At 43.6% G+C, this 19914-nt stretch overlaps 1 protein-coding gene across 2 annotated transcripts in view; it reads right to left on the reverse strand.

Annotated features, from left to right (window-relative positions):
- Positions 1–1224: 1224 nt before the first annotated feature.
- CPEB4 (cytoplasmic polyadenylation element binding protein 4) overlaps positions 1225–19914 on the reverse strand; it is a 76448-nt gene continuing 57758 nt past the window's right edge. For both annotated transcript variants that reach the window (XM_066591274.1, XM_066591273.1), the window contains 6 exons: positions 13107–13280; positions 11004–11093; positions 9479–9597; positions 7225–7339; positions 6019–6200; positions 1225–1961 (listed from right to left, as the gene is read on the reverse strand). In XM_066591274.1, the coding sequence (XP_066447371.1) occupies positions 1734–1961; positions 6019–6200; positions 7225–7339; positions 9479–9597; positions 11004–11093; positions 13107–13280 (908 nt within the window). In that variant the 3' untranslated portion in view covers positions 1225–1733. The remainder of the gene's footprint in view (positions 1962–6018; positions 6201–7224; positions 7340–9478; positions 9598–11003; positions 11094–13106; positions 13281–19914) is intronic.

Consider the following 19914-nt stretch of genomic DNA (forward strand, 5'->3'; position numbering starts at 1 on the left):
AGGCATCAAGATTATTCAGTGGTATAAGCAGCTTAAAGTCTACAATGCCAAAAAGGCTTTAAAACTAGGTACTGAAAGTTCCTTAGCCAAACTCTGAACAAGCTAGCTCACGATGTCGAGTTTCATTGAGAGAGATAGTTATACCTTGGCGTTGTACACACTACAGCAAGAAAGTGAGGGGGGACGTAAAGTGACAACTAATACAATGAGATACAGTCATCACCTGCACAGCAAATATGGACAGGCAGCCATACAGTACAAGGTTGTTTTCTAGGCTCACTAGGTAACATTTCACTGCACTACCCACAGCCAAGCAGAAGCAGCAGGCGTATAAAGTGACATTATGCTGAGGGAAGCCCTTCATTAACCCTTTGATGTTCAAAGGGTAAATAGTATGACTTATGGGGGAAACTGATGTGTGCTGCCACTATACTCTCCGACAGCAAAGGGGTTACATAAGCAAGAATGGGCTCCTCTGTTAATGTCCAGAATTCTAAAGACTGGAGGCATTAAAAAAAACATCCAATTCCATCCTTGAGGTATCTTTCAAGTGTTCGGTGTCAAAATGGAGAACAGAAGCTGGCACCTGATAATAGGTTTAAGAAAGTTAGGACTATAGATATATATTAAGCATCAAAAAATAAAAATCTATACATTTGTTCTTTCTGAGCAGAAAAAAAAAACTGCCTTCTGTAAAATTTTACTTCTTTCAGCTTTGGTAGGAATTTTTTTTTTTGGGGGGGGGGGGGGAAGGGTTTAACTGATACTGTGTTACTCTGATTTTTTTTTTTTTTTTTAGATTTTTTTTTCACTGAAAAAATAAATAAATAAGTGCACTCCCCTCAGTAGTAACTTCACTCAACATTTACATTCTTTAAAAAAGCTTAAATAAGCCCACGCTTAAAAATACTTCAGAGCTCTAAGGAGATTCAGCCAGTTATGTGGATGCCAGAACAGAAAAAAAAGTGACAATGAGTTAATATATATATTAAAAAAAAAAAGATAAATATTGGAGGCATCTGCCATTGTTTTATCCTGTCCGAAATTGTTCGCATACATTTTGCTGCTTTCACTTTTTTTATTTAATTTTTTTAATATGTGGGTTATTTATTTTCACAATAGGCAATTCCTAACGTCCACTAAAAGGTAAAAAGCAAACTTAAAAAAAAAATAAAAATAAAATAAAAAATAATAAAAATAATCCCCAATAAATAGGAAATTAAAAAATCCCCCCCCCCCCCCCCTAGTAAAAATAAACTGTGTCAAACAGACCAATAGTGTTACCGCGGTTGCATGGTTACATTAACAGCATTCTTCTGTTAATTTTTGTTTTATTTAACAATAATTTAATAAAAAAAAATACTCTGGTTTTTCTTTTCTTAATAATTATCTAGTTGCAAGCTCTCAAACTCTTCTCTCTGAATAATAAAAAAATTAGAATAATAATAATATTAGTTGCAGTCTCCCTGCTCCCTTGGTTTTCAATGAGGACAGCATGAAACATGCATGCATCAGAGTGATATTGTTATGAACAAAAGAAAGGCTTTCCAATACAGTTCTCAATGACACAAGACTTTACAAATACCTATGGTGTAGGTCATTCTTTCGTTATACTATTGTTAAAATACAGACTACGACAAGAGGACATGCTTTCCTAAGGATGGGAGGAGGGTTAAGAGAACAGAAGAGTGCACTTATTTGGATCCTTAGAAGGAAGTTAAGCAATGGGTGGTTCAATTCCAACGGAATGAAATATGCCTTGGGCGATCTCCTCCTTCCTTGACCAGCGGCTTGTGGAACTCCCGGCCAGCACGCGAGTGGATAGCAGCCCAGCAATATTCACAGTAATACTGCAGACAGGTAACGTTAGCACAGAAGAATGGAGCGAACTTGCCACTGCAGCGAGCTCCTTGACACTCATCACACAGCTGGTCGTCCAAGACATATGGCTTCACCTCCACCTGAGTGCAGAATAGATACAATCAGAAGACATGCAACCATACTAAACTTGGCAATTATTTGTATACAGTAGACTGGATGTGCACAACCTGATGCCCATAATGCCATTCCATGTGACCCCCAACCATCTGTTCACAGGACATGCTTATCTGCGCCCGATGGCTTTTCATATGCTGCATATTGGGGAAAAGAGGAGTAAGACCATGGATGGGCAAGTACTAACTGGCGTTGGATATATAGTGGCAGAAAGTATACCGCAATCCAGAAAGTAGTAGATGAAATGGATCTTCATAGTAGCAGTGAAACACTGCAACTCAAACTACAATGGAGAGCCACATGCGCAGTCCCTTCCTTTCTGGAGTGAGAAGCGGGAAAAGGGGACCTTGAATTTCCTGACCCCCATTCTCTTTGAAAGTGGACCTGGCACCTAAAAGACACTTATGGCCTATATAGATAATCCCTAATTTGCGATTGTTTGAGTTACGAATAGAGATGAGCGAGCACCCAAATGCTCGGGTCCGCGTTGTTCATGTCGAGCTTTTCGGAAAATTCGAGAGCTCTACCCGAGTAACGAACCCTATTGGCTACAATGGGAGACTCGAGCATTTTTGTATGTGGGACGCCGGGTGCCGAGCTTTTTTTTTTTTCTCCTTGGTTCGTGTGTTCTCTCTCTCTCTCACTCCCTGGCAAAAAATTTGCCATTGACGCACGCTGTGTCGCGGCGGGGAGGGGCGAAAACAGGAACGTCACAGCGGGGAGGAGACAAAAACTGGGGCAGGGTCGAACACGGCGTAATGCTCGTTCGAGTAACGAGCACCATCGAGTACGCCAATACTCGAATGAGCATCAAGCTCGGCAGAGTACGTTCGCTCAACTCTAGTTACGAACTTCGGTACATACAAAGTTGTCCTCAAGTTAAAAGTTAGCGTGTAAGCATGGTTTGCATGTTTGCTGGGTGACGACAGCAGTGAGCAAGCGTAGCGTACGTTGTAAACACTAGTTCTCCCTCACAGCGCCCACGCAGTTTCATTAGAACGTGTGTTGTGCAAAAGCGGTGGTCCCAGTACGGACAGACGCACAAATGGAACCTGTTCGTAAGTACGGGACTATCTGTACTTTCAACATGCCATACACATCCCAGCTGGTAATACTCCTTTACGGTCTATTGTGGCCCTTAAAATAGGTTAAATCTGGCAATGTGGCCCTCAGACTAGCAGGCAATTTATAAAGAAAAAAGGCTTTGTTGTACGGTATACAGTAGGATAAAGTAGATTTGACTAGTCTGACAATTGTTCTATTTTTCCTTGGGGATTGTTTTTTACAGGTATGCTTTCAGAGGGTCATGTGATCTTTGTTGGGCACTCTGTATTTACATTTGTGCCATTATAACAACATTGTTATTTTTCTTTCATATATTTATTGTTTTCTTTTGTTCATTTGTATTATTTCCCGTATTTTGCATTTCTTTAATAGCCATGTTATTTCATTCTAGTGGCGCTGCATATGAACACGTACCTATAGATGGGCTGATACGTTATTTGGTCACGTGCATGGTTTTTTAGCTTATGACCGCCTCAGTCATGTGATCCCTTTTTACTATCTGGGATTATACACAGCATGTCCATGTGATGCAAGTAGCTCATAAATAAACATTCGTGTCACAGGTTTGAGTTGTGGACACATGGTTGGATATTCCGTATTTTTAATAGTTGGCAATGTGCATCGTGCCCAAAACTGGTTTGTATTGGGGAGTTACAGCTGAACTGGATCTTCATATAATACAAAAAAGCATTAGTTCTTAGTCTGTGAAGCTGGATATTTCTCCTTATAACACAACAGAAATATGGAACTGCAAAAAACCCTCTTCTACAGTAGGATAAGAACCCCCAAGCAATCTGCTGTGAATATCAAGAGGGAGAATGCAAGTGAAGCTGGCATAAAGGTGAGGGATGAGCACAGAGAATGCTACGAATATGTGAAATGACATTTAGATGTTCAGACTTCAGAGCACTTCTCTATTAAATAGGTTTTCTGCTTTTGCTTACATGAAAATGAAGAATGAAGAATCAGTAATCGATGGCTGCTTCCACTAGGATTTAAAGAGTAACTAAACTTCTGTAAAAATGTGTACATTTTTTTTCCTCCCAGCATGTAAGCTTATGGTGTTATGGATGGCACGGGCGCAGGAGCTGAGCCCGCACCATCCGCAGCGTGAACTGGATATGAATGACAGCTGGACTCCCCCTGCGGGGATTGGCGAGAGCCCTCTGACGTCATTAGCTTTCGACTATATAATAGTGGAGGCCCGATGGGTTGTATTATAGCAATCATAACTTTACAGGTTCCCTACAGGGGCATAAAAAATGTAAAAAAAAATATGGGTTGAAAAAAATTTTTTTAGCACACTTCCCTTACCTCCCCTTTGTAAAAAAAAACAAAACATATTTGTTACTGTAGTAGCCACAGCGACCTGTACAATCAATTGAACACACTTTTTATCCTGAATAGCAAACACTTAAAAAAAAAATAAAAGGTTAAAAAAAACAAACCAAAATGCTTTTTTTTTAGGTCATTTCATCCCCGATCACTCCACTTTAAGGGTGGATTCAGACAACCGTATATCGGCTCGGTTTTCACGCCGAGCCGATATACGGTGTCCTCATCTGCAGGGGAAGGGGGGAGGATGGAAGAGCCAGGAGCAGGAACTGAGCTCCCGCCCCCTCTCTGCCTCCCCTCCACCCCCTCTCCAGAGTGGTGGAGAGGAGGCAGAGAGGGGGCAGGAGCTTTGAGCACTGCTCCTGGCTGTTCCATTCTCTCCCCCCCCCCCTCCTGCAGATGAGGACACCGTTTTTCCAGCCTCCACTCCCTGCAGAGAGGGATGCCGTATATCGGCTGGGCGTGACAACCCAGCCGATATACGTTCGTCTGAATCCAGCCTGAGAGTGATGAAAAAAAAGATCGCAGATCTCAGTGAATAGAAAAAAAAAGAAGGTATTGTAATTTGAACTCAGCAAAGAAAAAAAGGGGGGGGATGGGGTGTTTATAAGGCAATAAAGTGGAAAACCCTGAAAATAAAATTATATATAATTTTGGAATTATCTTAACCGCACTAACCTGCAAAAAAAAAGTGTCATGTCATTTATGCTGTATAATTAACGTTCTAAAAAAACAAAACAAAAAACAATGGCAGAATTGATGTGTGTTTTTCTCCCTGACCTACAAAAATAATTAGTTATACAATACATTACAAGTACCCAAAAATGGTACTACCGGTAATAAAAACTACGGTTTACCACGCTAAAAACAAGCCCTCATATGCCATGTCAACAGAAAAATTATAAAGTTACGGCTTTTGTAAAGTGGCGATGAAAATGTCCAAAAATCATTAGGTCCAAAATAGGTTAAAGAGTAACTGCACTTTAATAAAACTTTTGATATGTCATAAACACATGTCAGATGTTTTGATTAGTAGGGGTTCGGGTGCCGAGACTCCCACTGATTGCTGAAATGAAGGCGCTGCGGTGCTTACACCAGTGCTGGGCTCAGAGGCGTAACTTGAAAATCCTGGGCCCCAATGCAAAATCTGTAACAGGGCCCCCAACTATAATGCTTTATTCATACTACTAAGCTCCCTATATGGAGAAGAGAGGCCTTATGGGCCCCCTAAGACTTCTGGGCCCGGGTGCAACCGCATCCCCTGCATCCTCTATAGTTACGCCTATGGCTGGGCTAGTTAATTTTTATTAGCTGCTGAGAAAGACAAACCTGTACTTTAGTAAGGTTGCCAACTGTAAATGAGCAGCATAGTACATTCAACCGGCAGCGGCTACAGATTGTCTTCTGCAGGGAAATGTGTGGTCGGATCCAATGGATATCGCCAGAACTTTCAAGAACGTTAAGCGGTTTTCCTTTTCTTATTGAGTGAGGTGGCAATTCAAATATTGTACTGAGGTGCAAACGTAATTGGGCTTCATAAACCGTACGAGGCAGATTATGCTGATGTCCCATCCAGTTACATTATAACTTTGTGTATGCGCATTAGTAAGAAAATCTACATACCCGCTTATCAATCTCTCCATGCTGCAGCTGAACGAAGCGGGCACTGATAGCAGCTATATAACTCTGTTGATTGGAAAAGGCAACTCGCCCAGCTCCCTTGGGGTATTTCAGCTCCGGGTCTGTGTCTATGCCAGCATAGCATACACCTCCATATAGGCGGTCCATAATCATTGCTAGCTCCACTATTAAAGAGAAAAAAATAGAAGAAAGACTTGATGTTTAGTCATATATGTACTGAGTATGGATGGGCATTACAATTGGAAGAGAAACAATGCTGCCGAAGACACCCAGCCATACTGTGCAGGTTACACTTCTAATCTGTCAGTAAATAGGAATCTTCATTCTTTACTTCCAGGGGATACAAATCTGTCCTGGGAATGAAGAACACTCAAGTGCGCAACTGGTAACAAGGGAGAACTCGAATAATTGTAACTAGAGATGAGCGAGTATACTCGCTAAAGGCAATTGCTCGAGCGAGCATTGCCCTTAGCGAGTACCTGCCCGCTCAAGGCAAAAGGTTCAGGTGCCGGCGGCGGGCAGGGAGCTGCGGGGGAGAGCGGGGCAAAACGGAGGGGAGATCTCTCTCTCCCTCCCCCCCCCCCCGCTCCCACCTGCTGACAGCCGCTACTCCCCGCTCTCCCATAGCGGCACCCGAACCTTTCATCACGAGTGGGCAGGTACTCGCTAAGGGCAATGCTCGCTGGAGCAATTGCCTTTAGCGAGTATACTCGCTCATCTCCATTTATCTGTGTGATCGGCACATAACAAGGACAGGTTTTTTTGTCCTTTGGAAATAAACAAAACTTATATAATAAAATATACTTTAAAATAGAATACCCCTTCAACTGAATATTTAGGATGGAGGAACCAGTTTATGGCGGCTTCATAGCAGCTGATCAAGTGCCCACAGCATCTTGATGCCACCAAGCATTTATAAAAAGCATTAGCTTTCCCATTAAAGGGAATCCGCAGATATCGGCTTATTCCCTATTCACAGCAAGGAGGAGAGCAAGCATGCACACGACTCCTCCATTCGTATGGTCGGTGGTGGTCCCAGCAGTCGGACCACCACCGATCAGACATGTATCCTCCATGTTCTTAGAAGGGGATAAGTTGATATCTTGGAACATCCCCTTCACGTTTATCAAAAGATCTGTATATAGGAAAGACTAGCAATGAAAGTCATAGCATAAACTGATCACATACCAGCTCGCAGGGGTCGTGGAACACCTCCAACAAAAATAGTTTTCCGTGGATCGAGAGGCTGGGAGCCATCCATCACGAAGTCACTGTCACTAAGATTCCAGGGCCGGATCTGAACCTGTTAAGCAATACAGTAAGCTCCAGTATGAAAGGAGTCGTGGCTGCAGCAAAAGGGTCTAAAAGCATTTCCGGACATGCAGAATTCATATTCCGGTCCAACCTACTTGCAGAAAAACACTGGTTTTTTTTTTGTATAATAAAAATGTTTCTGTGATAGAAATCTCCTGAGGGCTGGGGGGAAGGTTAAAGCGCAGAGAAAAAGAGGCTGGGCTATGTCTTCATGTCAATCACTATTTAAAATTAAAAACTTCACTTTATTGATTATACTTGTAAATGTCCATTTTTAAAGCAACCCACAAAAAAAAATCACTTACGCTGGTGCATTTTTTATGCCAATCCTTACTCATAGCAAAGTCCTTTTTAACCCTTTCCAATCCACTTTGTACCCTGGTTTTCCTAGGGGGCTTACTCTTTTTCTGCCATTATACAACAGCGCTATATGCTGGCTAAAGCCAGTACTGCATGAGGTGACACATTGGATAGGCTCCAACAGCAGAGAGGCTGGCAATATACAGTAAGAGAACCACGACGGACGTCTTCCAACATCCGAGCTGTACTGCCTTAAATCATAATGTCTTCAGACGTTAGACAGTGGATGGGAAAGGGTTAACAAGACCATGAACCTCCCCAAATCACTGAATAAATCACATGCACCACAATAGCTGGAGGGAAAATCATCCCATCATGAATAAAACACGAAACCAAAAAATCTGTCATTGTGTATGTTCAGACCGCACGCCGTGTGTATACAGCCATGCGAAACGTCAGTAAGTCCTGATGGATGATCACCCTGATAACAAGGATCACATGAATGTAAACTAGTATACATAAGTATGACTGAGCCAACTATCAGTATCTGCTACACATATACCAAGTGCAATGCCAAGCATCACCCAAGTGACCTGTTACAATGTAGCTATAAGGCTGGTTACATTAGATCCTTTTTAGAGGCTCCCATCACTGTAAGGCTACTCTCAAAACACACCTTCGGTAAAACTGCGTTCTTATGCGATTTCAAGCTGCATTTTCTAGCGCATTGTACAGCGTTCAACAGCGTTTTTAATGCATCCCATCATTGTGATGGGTGATGAGATGTGTTGAAAAGCGCTTCAGCGCATGAAAATAGAGCAGACAGCACTCAAAAATCGCACCATTAGAAAAACTGCATTCGACTATTCTGCAAAGTCCCATTGAAATCAATGGAGGCACGGTACAGCGTTTACAACGCCAGGTAATGCTGTAAAAAGCATTGTGTGTGAGACTGGCCTAAGGCTAACTTTACACAGTCGAGCGCGATATGGGGTCGTGAATTCTGCACCCATATTGCACCCGCCATCCATGTGAAATCCCCAAAGATGTGAGGCGTTTTCATGTGAAAACAGCCTTCCATAACTTCAGGGATGCAGGGAACACAGGTTCACGGAGTTTCTCCTAGCACGTGGTGCGATACTGCCGCCGGCCCCATTGAAAGCAATGCGAGGCGAAGCAGCAAGACAGAAAATGCTGCGATTTGTTTCCCACATCACAATGCAGTGCCATGCAGGGAAGCATCGCTCATGTGTATGACTCCATTCAAAAGAATGGGGTTCATATTTGTGCGTCTCACAATGCACAAATCTCACACGATGTAAGCGTTATTTTTGTAACTGTCTAATGGCTATTAAAAGGGGTGTGGTTTACATGGCTACCAATTTATGTGGATAGACGACCATATTAGCCGTATACATGACTAACTCAGGACTATAGAGCGCCAAATCCTCAAGTAATTCAGCAATTACAGATCAGAAAAATATAAAAGATCCACATATCTTCCCCACCAGCAGGCAGACACATTGTGGGCTCCACAGCAGGTTTTCACTACTAATGGGCTATTGACAAGACCAGAGTATCGGCAGCACTTTGATGGCTAGCCTCATCCCGAAATGGAGAACATATGAGACGCACTTGAAGTTGTCAAGCAGCGCAGAAGACAGGACGTTCCACCCAGCTGACGCTTTCATGTCTCTATGTAAACACTGGAGGTGCTTCAATCAAGATTTCCTTTACAAGCTTAGCCATTAGGTGATACTTGTACTTCAACCTACCTTGCATGAATAACTACAAAGAGAAAATGACATTTCCTATAATGAATACTCACAGGCTTGTCTTTAATGGTGGGGCTTGACACGCACAGGTAGAGCTTACTATCCTCTTCAATACAAGCATCAATCAGAGCTTGCACAGAACTTTCATCTTGAAACAGCAAGAATGCATAGCCTGGGTTATAAGATACAACACTATTAAGACCAGAACATAAAACAGCACCCTTATTAAGCAGCACCTGTCACCAGCTCCGGATTCTCTGAAGTTTACAATACAGTAAAAGGCACAACCAAGTAATGGAGGTTCCAGAAATAGCGTGCACCACCTTAAAGTAGTTGCCCCACGTATACCTGTTTTGCTGCAGGAAGCAGGCTGAGTCCCATTCACTTTAATAGGACTCAGCCTGCAGTACCAACCCAGTTCACCGTGCAATGCATGGAGCTGTCTGCTTCCTGCAGCAAAATGGCTTTAAGTGGGAACCTCTAAGGCCTTCTTAGATGCAAAGAGCTGCATAATATAACCATGAATAGCCGAGTTCTTAAAGCATGTGCAAAATACCTTTAAAAATTCCAGAGCTAGAAAAAAAAAGGTGTACACTTTTTCTCCAGACTACCATCATGCCTGCCCATAGGCTGTGTCTAGTCTTGCATCTCATCTCTATTTAATTCAATGAAGCTGAACTGCAATACGAAAGATAGCCCATGAATACATGTGACACTGCTTTTGCAAAGACAACACACCCTTACTTCTAATCAAGACTATACCCCTCTTAAAGAGAAACTGTCAAAACCTCTGAGCCTCGTAAACTGCGGCTCAAAGATGAGGTAACAGGGAGTTGTGCTTCATTCTCACCAGATGCCCCATGCCCGTGCTGTGTCCCCTGCATAAAATCTGACTCTTTTCAGAGGGCTCTGCTCATGCATTTTCCCTCTCATCTGTATGGGAGAGTGCATGAACATAGCCATCTGAAAACAGTCATGCTATGTGCGTGTAGCAACTCTGTGGGAGCATACAGTAGGAACAGGGCACCCGGTGAGAATGAAGCATAGTTCCCGGGACTTCTTGTTCCCTCACCTTTGAGCCCATAACATAGCTTATGGGGTTGAAAGTTGATGACAGGTTCCCTTTAAAGCAGTATTCAGATGGCCCTATGCAAGTTGTGCTCGAGAAACTGGGGTACTACTGTCATGTGACAGCATGTGGTCACCAGTCCTTGTGCAATCGGATATTCAGGGACCCTGCACATTTCATGTGTTATTGTCACCCGTGAAAATGGATGAGAACAGGACTTGCAGGGATTTCCCTCATATGACCAATCAGTCCATGTAATTAGTTGAATTAGCTAGAATGGGTCCATGTGCTGTCGGTGGAATACAGTGGCCTGAATGGACCCCAATTCCCTGGTCTATATCCACATGCTCCACAATCCAGAGCCCAATGGATTATATTCCACTCTATCACTGCACACCACTACCGTAACAGATGTGCTTTTTCCTGTTTATTGCACACAAAGGCAGACTCATAAAACAGACAATTTCAATTGACTACTATTAAGAAATTAACTGCACCGACTAAAATACCTTTGGGTGGGAAATAAGATTTGCTTTCTGCCTTATGTGGCCAATCCACGATCAGAGGACCAAACCGACGAAAACTAGCAGTAATTTCATCTGAAAGAAGCACAAGTGGGTACATTAGTGTAGAAACAATAGTGCTGCTGGGAAACAAATGTCAAACTCAACTCTGCTAGACCAACTTGTTAATCAGAATAATATGGACACATACAGATTTCTTTATCTTGACGCTTAGACCGGGCTCACATGGGCTGATTGCAATTGTGTGAATCCCCAATTGGGGTCCACGTGGAGGATCCGCAGCAAAACACAGCCATTCAATAGGCTTGTACTTTTGCTTTTTCGCTCACAGTCGTGGATACGAATTGCGTAGTCCACAAGTGAAGGAAAAATCGCAGCATGCTCTATTTTACTGGCCGCTTGACCTGCAGCCCATAGGCCCATTAACATTGCGTATGGGCCGTGGGTACCTGCGTCACTGCTAAGCAACGGCACAGGAAATACAAACACACAAAAAAAACGGTACTGCATGTGACCGCCTGCGAGCCGCTGCATTCATCCGCAATACAGATTCAGGCACCCAGGGTCCCCAGCCATGCGGAATGCAGTCCACCCATGACATACTATCAGGGTGGTTTATTTACTCTTTGAATTACTTTCAATGGGTTTCATTGTGTTACGAGAACAAACAATTGTTAAGGGCTTAAGATAACTTTCGGCACTATGCCATCTCAATCAAGCTGAATTTGGCTGCATCTGTATGTGCGGGCGCTTTTACACAGAACGACTGTCATTAAAAAAAGAAAAAATGTGTTAGATCAATGTAAACGCAGCCAAAGACGAACGATGAGCTAAGCAATTCTGTTCATGAAAATCATTGCTGGCTCGTTCGCTAATCGTTCGGTTTAAATACCGATCCTTCAGACGTTCTCAATCCCTGGTGCAGTGAATGGGAGGGACTGAACGATTTGGGAGCGAACAATGTATCGGCCTGTATAAACAGACTGCACGAGCGAACTGTCCGAGCACTCTTGTGTAAAAGCACCCTGCAAGTGGATCATCGCACAATAATATTGGTACATGGCTAATATTAAAGGTAAATTAATCTAATATACTGCAGGAAATGTACTATTAGGTGAAAGGCAGTAATGTGTAAGCCTTACTAAAATCCTGGGTAACACTTGGTACATGCAGCCATATTACCAACCTTAGGTTTAGTGCCTAGGAGGGGATTCAATCCAGTTCTTGGCTCATACATCGAGCCACTATAGGACTGGGTGCATAAACCTCTATGAATACCATTTTGGGTGGATTCACCCCCTAACTTGAAATCACACAAATAACGTACATTATCATCAGATCTGCATCCCAATAGTGATGAATTAAAATATCAGAAAGCATGTTTGCAGCATGCAATAAGGCCGCTGTGAAGTCATGAGATCACACCGACTGTCTTACAGGGGTTTGCCGGTACATAAAAACCACTAAACATGCTTAAAATGGAGAAAAATTGAATAGCCCTTTAGGATGGAGTAACCAGTTTATGGCGGCTTCAGAGCAGCTGATCAAGTGCCCACAGAATACTCCCCTATCCCTCTGCAGGTCCGATGCTCACTGCATGGAACCTAGAAGAAGCGGCTGGCGGTCGTGTGCTGCTCATTGTGTATGTGACTGCTCAGCCGCTCACAGGCTACAGCAGTGATACCTCTATGGCTGCTGAAGCCTGTGAGCGGCTGGGCGGTCACGTCCACAATGAATAGCATGTGACCACCCTCTGCTTCTTCCGTTTTCAGGGCAGCAGGCACCAGGGCTGCCTATGCATAGGCAAGTTGACTTTCAACACACAATTGTTTTGTGCTCCCTGGAGATAAGCCGCCGGCACTCTCACATAAACGGAATTCAAGTATTTGGGGGAGTCGGGGGAAATAGGCGTCAGATATTTAGTAAGTATGTAGGGTTTTTTTTTTATGGCTTTGGGATCTAAGGGTACCCGTCTAAAATGTTTCGGAGCTTTTACAACTTCCAAAAAGGTAAAAAAAAAAGGGGGGGAAAGGAAGAACTCCACCCATCATTATTCCGCATTTAGTAGGTTCTATTGGCTTTGCTCACCTTCATCGATATCTGGAGGCAAACCACCCACAAAGACTTTGCGGGAATAGCGCTCCACTCTTTCACCGTTCTGATGTGGGAAACAGTGAGGAGACCCCAAGCCGCTGTGGAGGGTTTGATCACTTCGACCGTCATCCAAAAAGCCATCTTCCATTGGAAAGAGAGAGGACTGGCCTATAGAGAAACACAATACAATATATAAGTAACTGCACTTGTGACAACGGCTAGAGCTAGGCAGGAGGGATCGACAGACGGACTGCAGATTAGAATACCGTGTGAGAGTCTTGGTCTTGGCCAACAGAATCCATCCAACCATAATGTTACAAATGATTAGTAATTAGGAGATTAATAAAATAAAATTTTCTTTTGTAAATTCACCCGTTTGTAAAAGTGTACAGCCATTACACAAGCAGCAAAAGTGACCTTCCATAGCGAAAAACTAAGAAAACAGGCTACTTCAGGTTGAAATTGTACATTGATTGTCTTAACACATGAATGCCTACACTGCAGACATCAATTCCAGCCAGCAAATCAATACTTTCTCATCCCCGACTCCAGCATTCAAGCTGAACTACAATTTAGATGTGAATTTGTTATTTAGCCAACTCATAAAACAAGTGTACCGGAAGGAGTCAGTGCCGTATTAAGCTCTGCAGTTTACGGCTGGGGCTGGTAATGCCCCTCATGCCAGGCTTGTCTGCCTTTAGTCTGTCTGCATACAGGCCATGTAAAGATCCATAGACTGTTCTTGGCCTGAAGTGGTATCCAAAGCACCCGAGTCATGTGGAACAAGTCATACCCCATGACAGACCTTCCTTCCACCAACACCCTACTGTTTGTTGACTATTGCTCCTTCCACCGCAGGTATATTGACGGATGTTTCTGTATTAGTCTACTGTACATCGTGACCCAACCACAATCACACACAGCCGGTCCTACATCCTGAAACAGGTGGGCCATTCATGTTCTAAAAGGCACTGTGAGCTTACAGAGAATGTAATATGCAAGTGCAATAGTAGCGCCTCAATCTAGAAGACCCAGTCAGCTCTAAGAACAGTCCTGGAAGGGCTTCTTCACATGACCATATTTTCGGTTATTGTGCTGTCCGAATCTACAAGTCACTACACTGACAGCACACATACCAATACTAGTCAGTGCGCCAATTCACAAAAGTTACTTTCAGGTGGAGACATGGATCATATGGGGAAAAAAAAGCAGCATGCACTACTTTGATCCAATCGGTGAAAGAGACTTGCCGATTGAAGCCAACCGGTCGGTCTGTGTGCTGTCTATATTTGACAGCTCTGTCATTAAAAGATGCATAGAAGGAATGAATTGGGGTTTGTAGCTTTTTTTTCTCCTATTTTTTTGGAGATGTGAAAAGCAGATGACATACGGATGTATAAAACTGCCACACGGACCACATATGAACGCCAAACAGCAGTGCACTTAGATGACAAAGCATCCGGTTTTTGCACGCTCAGCACAAATTAATTTCATACACTTCTGTGGATTCAGCCTGAGTTTGGCGTTGTATACGCGTTTCCTCTAATGGCTGCAGCCCTGTATACGGCCTGCGGTCAGCACGCAGCCTCCAAGTATAAAACAAGTACAGACAGAAAGCAGAGCAGTGTGCTATAACAGCCCATTACATTGTGGCTGGCAGGCGGGTATATAAGAGTAGCGGCCTAACTGCTTGTTATGGACACAATGCAGTATGTCTGTTCCATGTGTTTTGCCTAGACAACAGTTTGTGGTGAAAAAGATGCAATGGAGAAACCTCTGTTAGTAGCTACAGAAGGCGGCAGCGGAGAGTGTGCAACACATGGGGAGACAGGAAGGGTTAAAGGGGTTATCCCGGAAGAGGCATTTAGAGGGAGTGAAGTACATGGAACTAGAATTACTGCCCTTCAGGTGGTACTGTCTGACAGTTTGGCCCTCACCCACATACACTTCCATTCTAGTGCGTGCCAATCTAAAAGGTGGCGCTGCAGAGGTATTGTTCTATCTTCCTTATTTGCATATATTCCCAGAGGAACATGAATGGCCTTATAAGCCTCCTCACTCACCTCCTAGGTGTCTCCGAAAGGGGTTCTGTCATTAAAAAAAAAAATCTATACTTACCTATTCCTAGCCAGGCAGTCTAGTTGCCGTATTTTCCCCTGCAGTCCCCCAGGTCACCTCACCACCAGCCCGCCGGGTCCTCTTCTTCCTGTAACGAAGCGTACATTGCTGGTATTCTGCTTCCTGCAGGTCAGTGTACCCAGTCACGAGTGACAGCGTTCACTGCCTAGCAGGGAATGCCGAATCCTCGGCAGCCTGCTTTAGTGCGACTGCGCACATGTGATGTCTCACCGCTAGTAGGTGAGACATTGCGCATGCGTGCTAAAGCAGGCTGCCGATGATTCGGCATTCCCTGCTAGGCAGTGAACAGCAATGTCACTCGTAGCATTCATTGCCCTGCAGGAAGTGAACTGCAGCTAATGGAAGCTCCGAAAGAGGAAGAACAGGCTGCAGGTGAGGTGACCGGGGAACTGGAGGAGCCAAGAGAGGATCGATGAATAAGAGATGCGGTAAGAAGACTGCCTGGGGAGGAATAGGTAAGTATTGATTGTTTTTTTTCTAATGACAAAATTCCTTTAAGGATACCCCTCCCAAAGTAGGCAAAGAAATCCCCACTGAACAGCAAGTGGCAAATAACATGAGATCATCACTGGAGGGGCAGGGTAGAACCCAACAAGTATACAATTATACTGTGGTGCAGTTCTTTATATAAGCGAATGCCCCAAATCCTGAGCTCTGCTGATGAATACTAGGCTGGCCTGACAGAGCTCAGCAATCCCTACATTACTCACTATATCTTCACAGTGCGTGCGATTTCTTCCACGGCTTGGATAATTCGCAGTTATATTAGTAAAGTCATATGCTATCAGGTTTCCTACAATGAAGGAAGATGCTTAAAATCCTTTATGATATGGATGGAAAACAAAAAAAAAGACCATGTTTGATATGTGCCTTCACAGAGAAAATGAGAGGAGGTGCAGCAATCCTGGGCACAGCCCGGAGATGGCGCAGAACACAGAGGGACATGTCTGACAGCAGTCTGTTCTCACTGCAAAGCCCAATGTGGACTTAAAGGACGAGCTCAGAAGATTTGGGGAAATTCCAAAAATATCCCCACTGCGGTCTTTCATGACCACAAGGTACGTGCTGCCCTATAAAGGTGAGGCATCACATTATCTACATTCGCTTTACGTTAGCCAGTGACTTTTGTGTTGCTTGGATCATGAACTTCACTACTGACGACTTCAGCTTAAATCTTAATTAAATTATACGCGTGACTGGCTAAAATAGAATGCCTCGGGAACGCAACATGACAGACACGTCGCAGAAGCTGAAGTCTTTCAACTCTCTGAAATTAGACTGCTCCTCTTCCCAAGGGGTAAAGGGTAAGTTAGTGGTTAGTCATACCACTGCCCAGACAATTATTATATGGTCACGGCTCTACACCTCTCCGTCTATTTTATCATCTTCTATTCCAAATCAAGTAACGGTGGATACTAGATTTGTCATTCCTTACCGGCCCCTTTTTACCTATAATTCTATTGCCTGCTGTCTGAGCCTGGAGGATCCCACTGAACAAATGCGATGATACAGGCGACCATGGCAAATGCACCGAGTCGTGACAGACTCCTAGCGTGACGTTTTCTTGGCAAACTGTTTTTGCAGGGTGGTTTGCCATTGCCTTCCCCAATAGGCGACCATCGCAAAAAATAAGAGACAATAGTCAACGGCAGACTACAAATATATAAATGATGTGAGCGCACCAAAAAGTGCCAAAAATAATGCCAACACTGCACCATGTATATAGATGAGGTTCTTGGTGCACATTTTGATCAAACTGTGAGATCCCATCTGCTGGCGACGAGGGACTGAACACTTGGAGGTGTGGCAGCTTTCTGCCCCCCATCTGTCCAAGACCTGAACCCACCATCGCCTAGTTCATTAGGTGGCCATGGGCCGAAAGAGAGACGAGTCTGAGTGTTAGGGCTCACTCATGTATATATGGGTTGCACATTACGCACGTATTTTTCATGTGCGTAATACACAGTAAAATACGCATGTAACATGCTGATTTTATACCCCCATAGCCTATAATGGGCATATTACACACCAAAATAGGACATCCTCCGTTTTGTTCAAGTGCGTAATACCCGTGTGAAAAAAACTGCATGTCTGAATGGCTCAATGTAAATCCATGGGCTTCCGGAACTACATATTAGCCCCTACACATCCGTGTGAGTGAGCCCTTATGGTCCTGTCTGAGGAGTCACCTTGTCGCTGGCAGATGGGCCCTCACATTTTGATTGAAAAGGACACTGCAAACCTCAACTATATTTGTAGAATGTAGCAGTAATTCAGGTCAAATTCATGAATTCAGCATTGGCATATTTCTTGGAGCTTTCACTGTGCCGTTACACCATTTGCTTTCAGTCACTATAAATAGTAATATCCATCGAAATACATTTATTTCACCTTGGATGTGCTCTCTGATTCCCAGACCCAAAGTATATGTCAACCTCCAAAAATGTGATCAGTCAGATTGAAAAATCTCAGCCTTGGTAGACTGAAAATAGAAGTGTATGGCGTGACCGGCTAACATTCGCCACTTTGCACAAGCCTCGTATGTTTATTTTTTCTACACTATTTTTCTTAGAACTTTGTTCCTCGTCAACCAGTTTAATCTAGCACATTGTTACTGGGATTCCTTCATACAAAAGGTCCCATGGATGATTGAGCAGCCGCGTTGTGGCCGATCAAACTGTTGTATGTATGGGCGGCTTTAGGGCTGTATAATGGGGGCCTATAACCAAACCATCAACTGGTCTAATAGATCAAAAATACAATACACTGCAGTTTTGGGGCCTTGACAATGGAACAGTTTGGGACTATTGGGAAAAAAGTGCCAATTTTTAAAATACCACTGAGTTGCGTATAATTTCCAAATATTTTTCTTCATCAAAAATGCAACTGTGAGCCTCGACTTTAAAGGGCTTCTAAAAGGATTTTACTGCTGATGGCCTGTTAGGATAGGACATCAATAGATGATCAGCGGGTATCTGCTGCTCAGGATCTCCATCAATTAGCTGTTCATTGCAGACAGAGCCAGAAGCAGACATCTCTGGGTTGCTATTTGAAGGTACAGCTCCCAATGAATTTAATGGGATTGCTTTGACTTGCTGTCACTCCAATCACATGACCAGAGACCATACTGATGAGTTTTGGGGTCTTTGGGCAAAGCTCAGTGGCTTCAGCTGTCTTACGACATGAAGGGGAGCCAGCAGAATGAGATGCCTGAACTGTGAGATGCAGAAGGGCACCGCAGTCCTTTCTCACTGTAATTGCTGTGCCTGGCTATCATTAATCATTGAGCTGGGGGATCTCTGCATGGACATTGTAAGATGGACATGTAGAGCTAGGATACAACTGCATGGATGTTTATAGTCTATAAAACAGTCCTCGAGTGGTTCAAGGAGATGGGATGACTTAAAAAAACAAAACACAATTCTGGCATTGAATATTTTTGTTTCTGATGGTGTTCACTGCGCAGGATAAACAATATGTTATTTTAATAAATTGGTCTTTTAGAGATGCAACAATACAATTTTTTTTAACTTTTTTGATGTGACAAGTGGGAAAAGTTTAAATTATCACTATATTTAAAAAATATTAAAAACTGTTTTTTTGTTAGTCCCCACAGTACACTTACGATCACTTACACAAGCTATTCAGGTGGCAGAGAGAGCTCCCCTCACTCTATTGGGCCTTTTAAATACCACTTTCAGAACTGATAGCAGCAGCTAATGGGTTAACTGCTTTGATCACGGTTCTCTCTGATCCAAGGATTTGTGGCTGGCTGTGACTCGCTTTGTATAGAGCCCACTCTACACAATGACCAACTTACATCCAGCATACATATATGTCGGATGTCAGAAAGAGGTTGAAGGGGATTGTACCATGATTGCAAGTTATTCCCTATCCTGTGGATTGCCAATCCATTCACTGCAATGGGATCACTTGGCTATTTCTGGCGGTCCTACTGAAGTGAATAGAGTGGCAGCGACGGTTGCTGCCTAAACTTTAGGCTGCTTCAACACCCTGATATCATCAAAATACTAATGACCACCTGTCTGTGAGTGAGTTACATGCTCCGCCCCTGATCACACAACGGTGACATCATCACAGGTTCTAAAACATGCAGAGTCTGGCAGCAGCCATGTGTTTACAGGCCCTGTGAAGATGTCACCGTTGTGTGATCAGTCACCAGTGTGGGAGGAGTTGGGGGTCACATGACCAGGGGGTGATCAGTGTGTGCAGGACTCAGCTGTGCTGGTTGTGATGTCTCCTGTATGGGAAAAAGAATGTATGTAGCAGAGCTGTATGTGACGTGCATGTAGCAGAGCTGTGTATGTATGGCGTACATGTAGCAGAGCTGTGTGGCTCGAGATGATCACTGTCATGTGATTAGGGGCGGAGCATGACAGTGACGTCATCACAGGTCCTTCATCTCTTCTGCTGTGCTACTTCTGATCTCTGTTGTATGGGATGAACAATGCATGTAGCAGTGCTGTGTGTGTGGCGTGCATGTAGCACAGCTGTGTTGCACATTGCGCCACCAGAAATCCTGGTGCTATAATTTCCTAATAACTAATAATTACTAGAGGTCCCAGTGGTTGGATCTACACTAATTTGCAAGTTATTTTTGAGTAGTAGAATATAAACTACATAAGGCCGGCTTCACATGAGC

This window comes from Eleutherodactylus coqui, chromosome 2, assembly GCF_035609145.1.
Source record: "Eleutherodactylus coqui strain aEleCoq1 chromosome 2, aEleCoq1.hap1, whole genome shotgun sequence".
In the NCBI taxonomy this organism is placed as follows: Eukaryota; Metazoa; Chordata; class Amphibia; order Anura; family Eleutherodactylidae; genus Eleutherodactylus; species Eleutherodactylus coqui.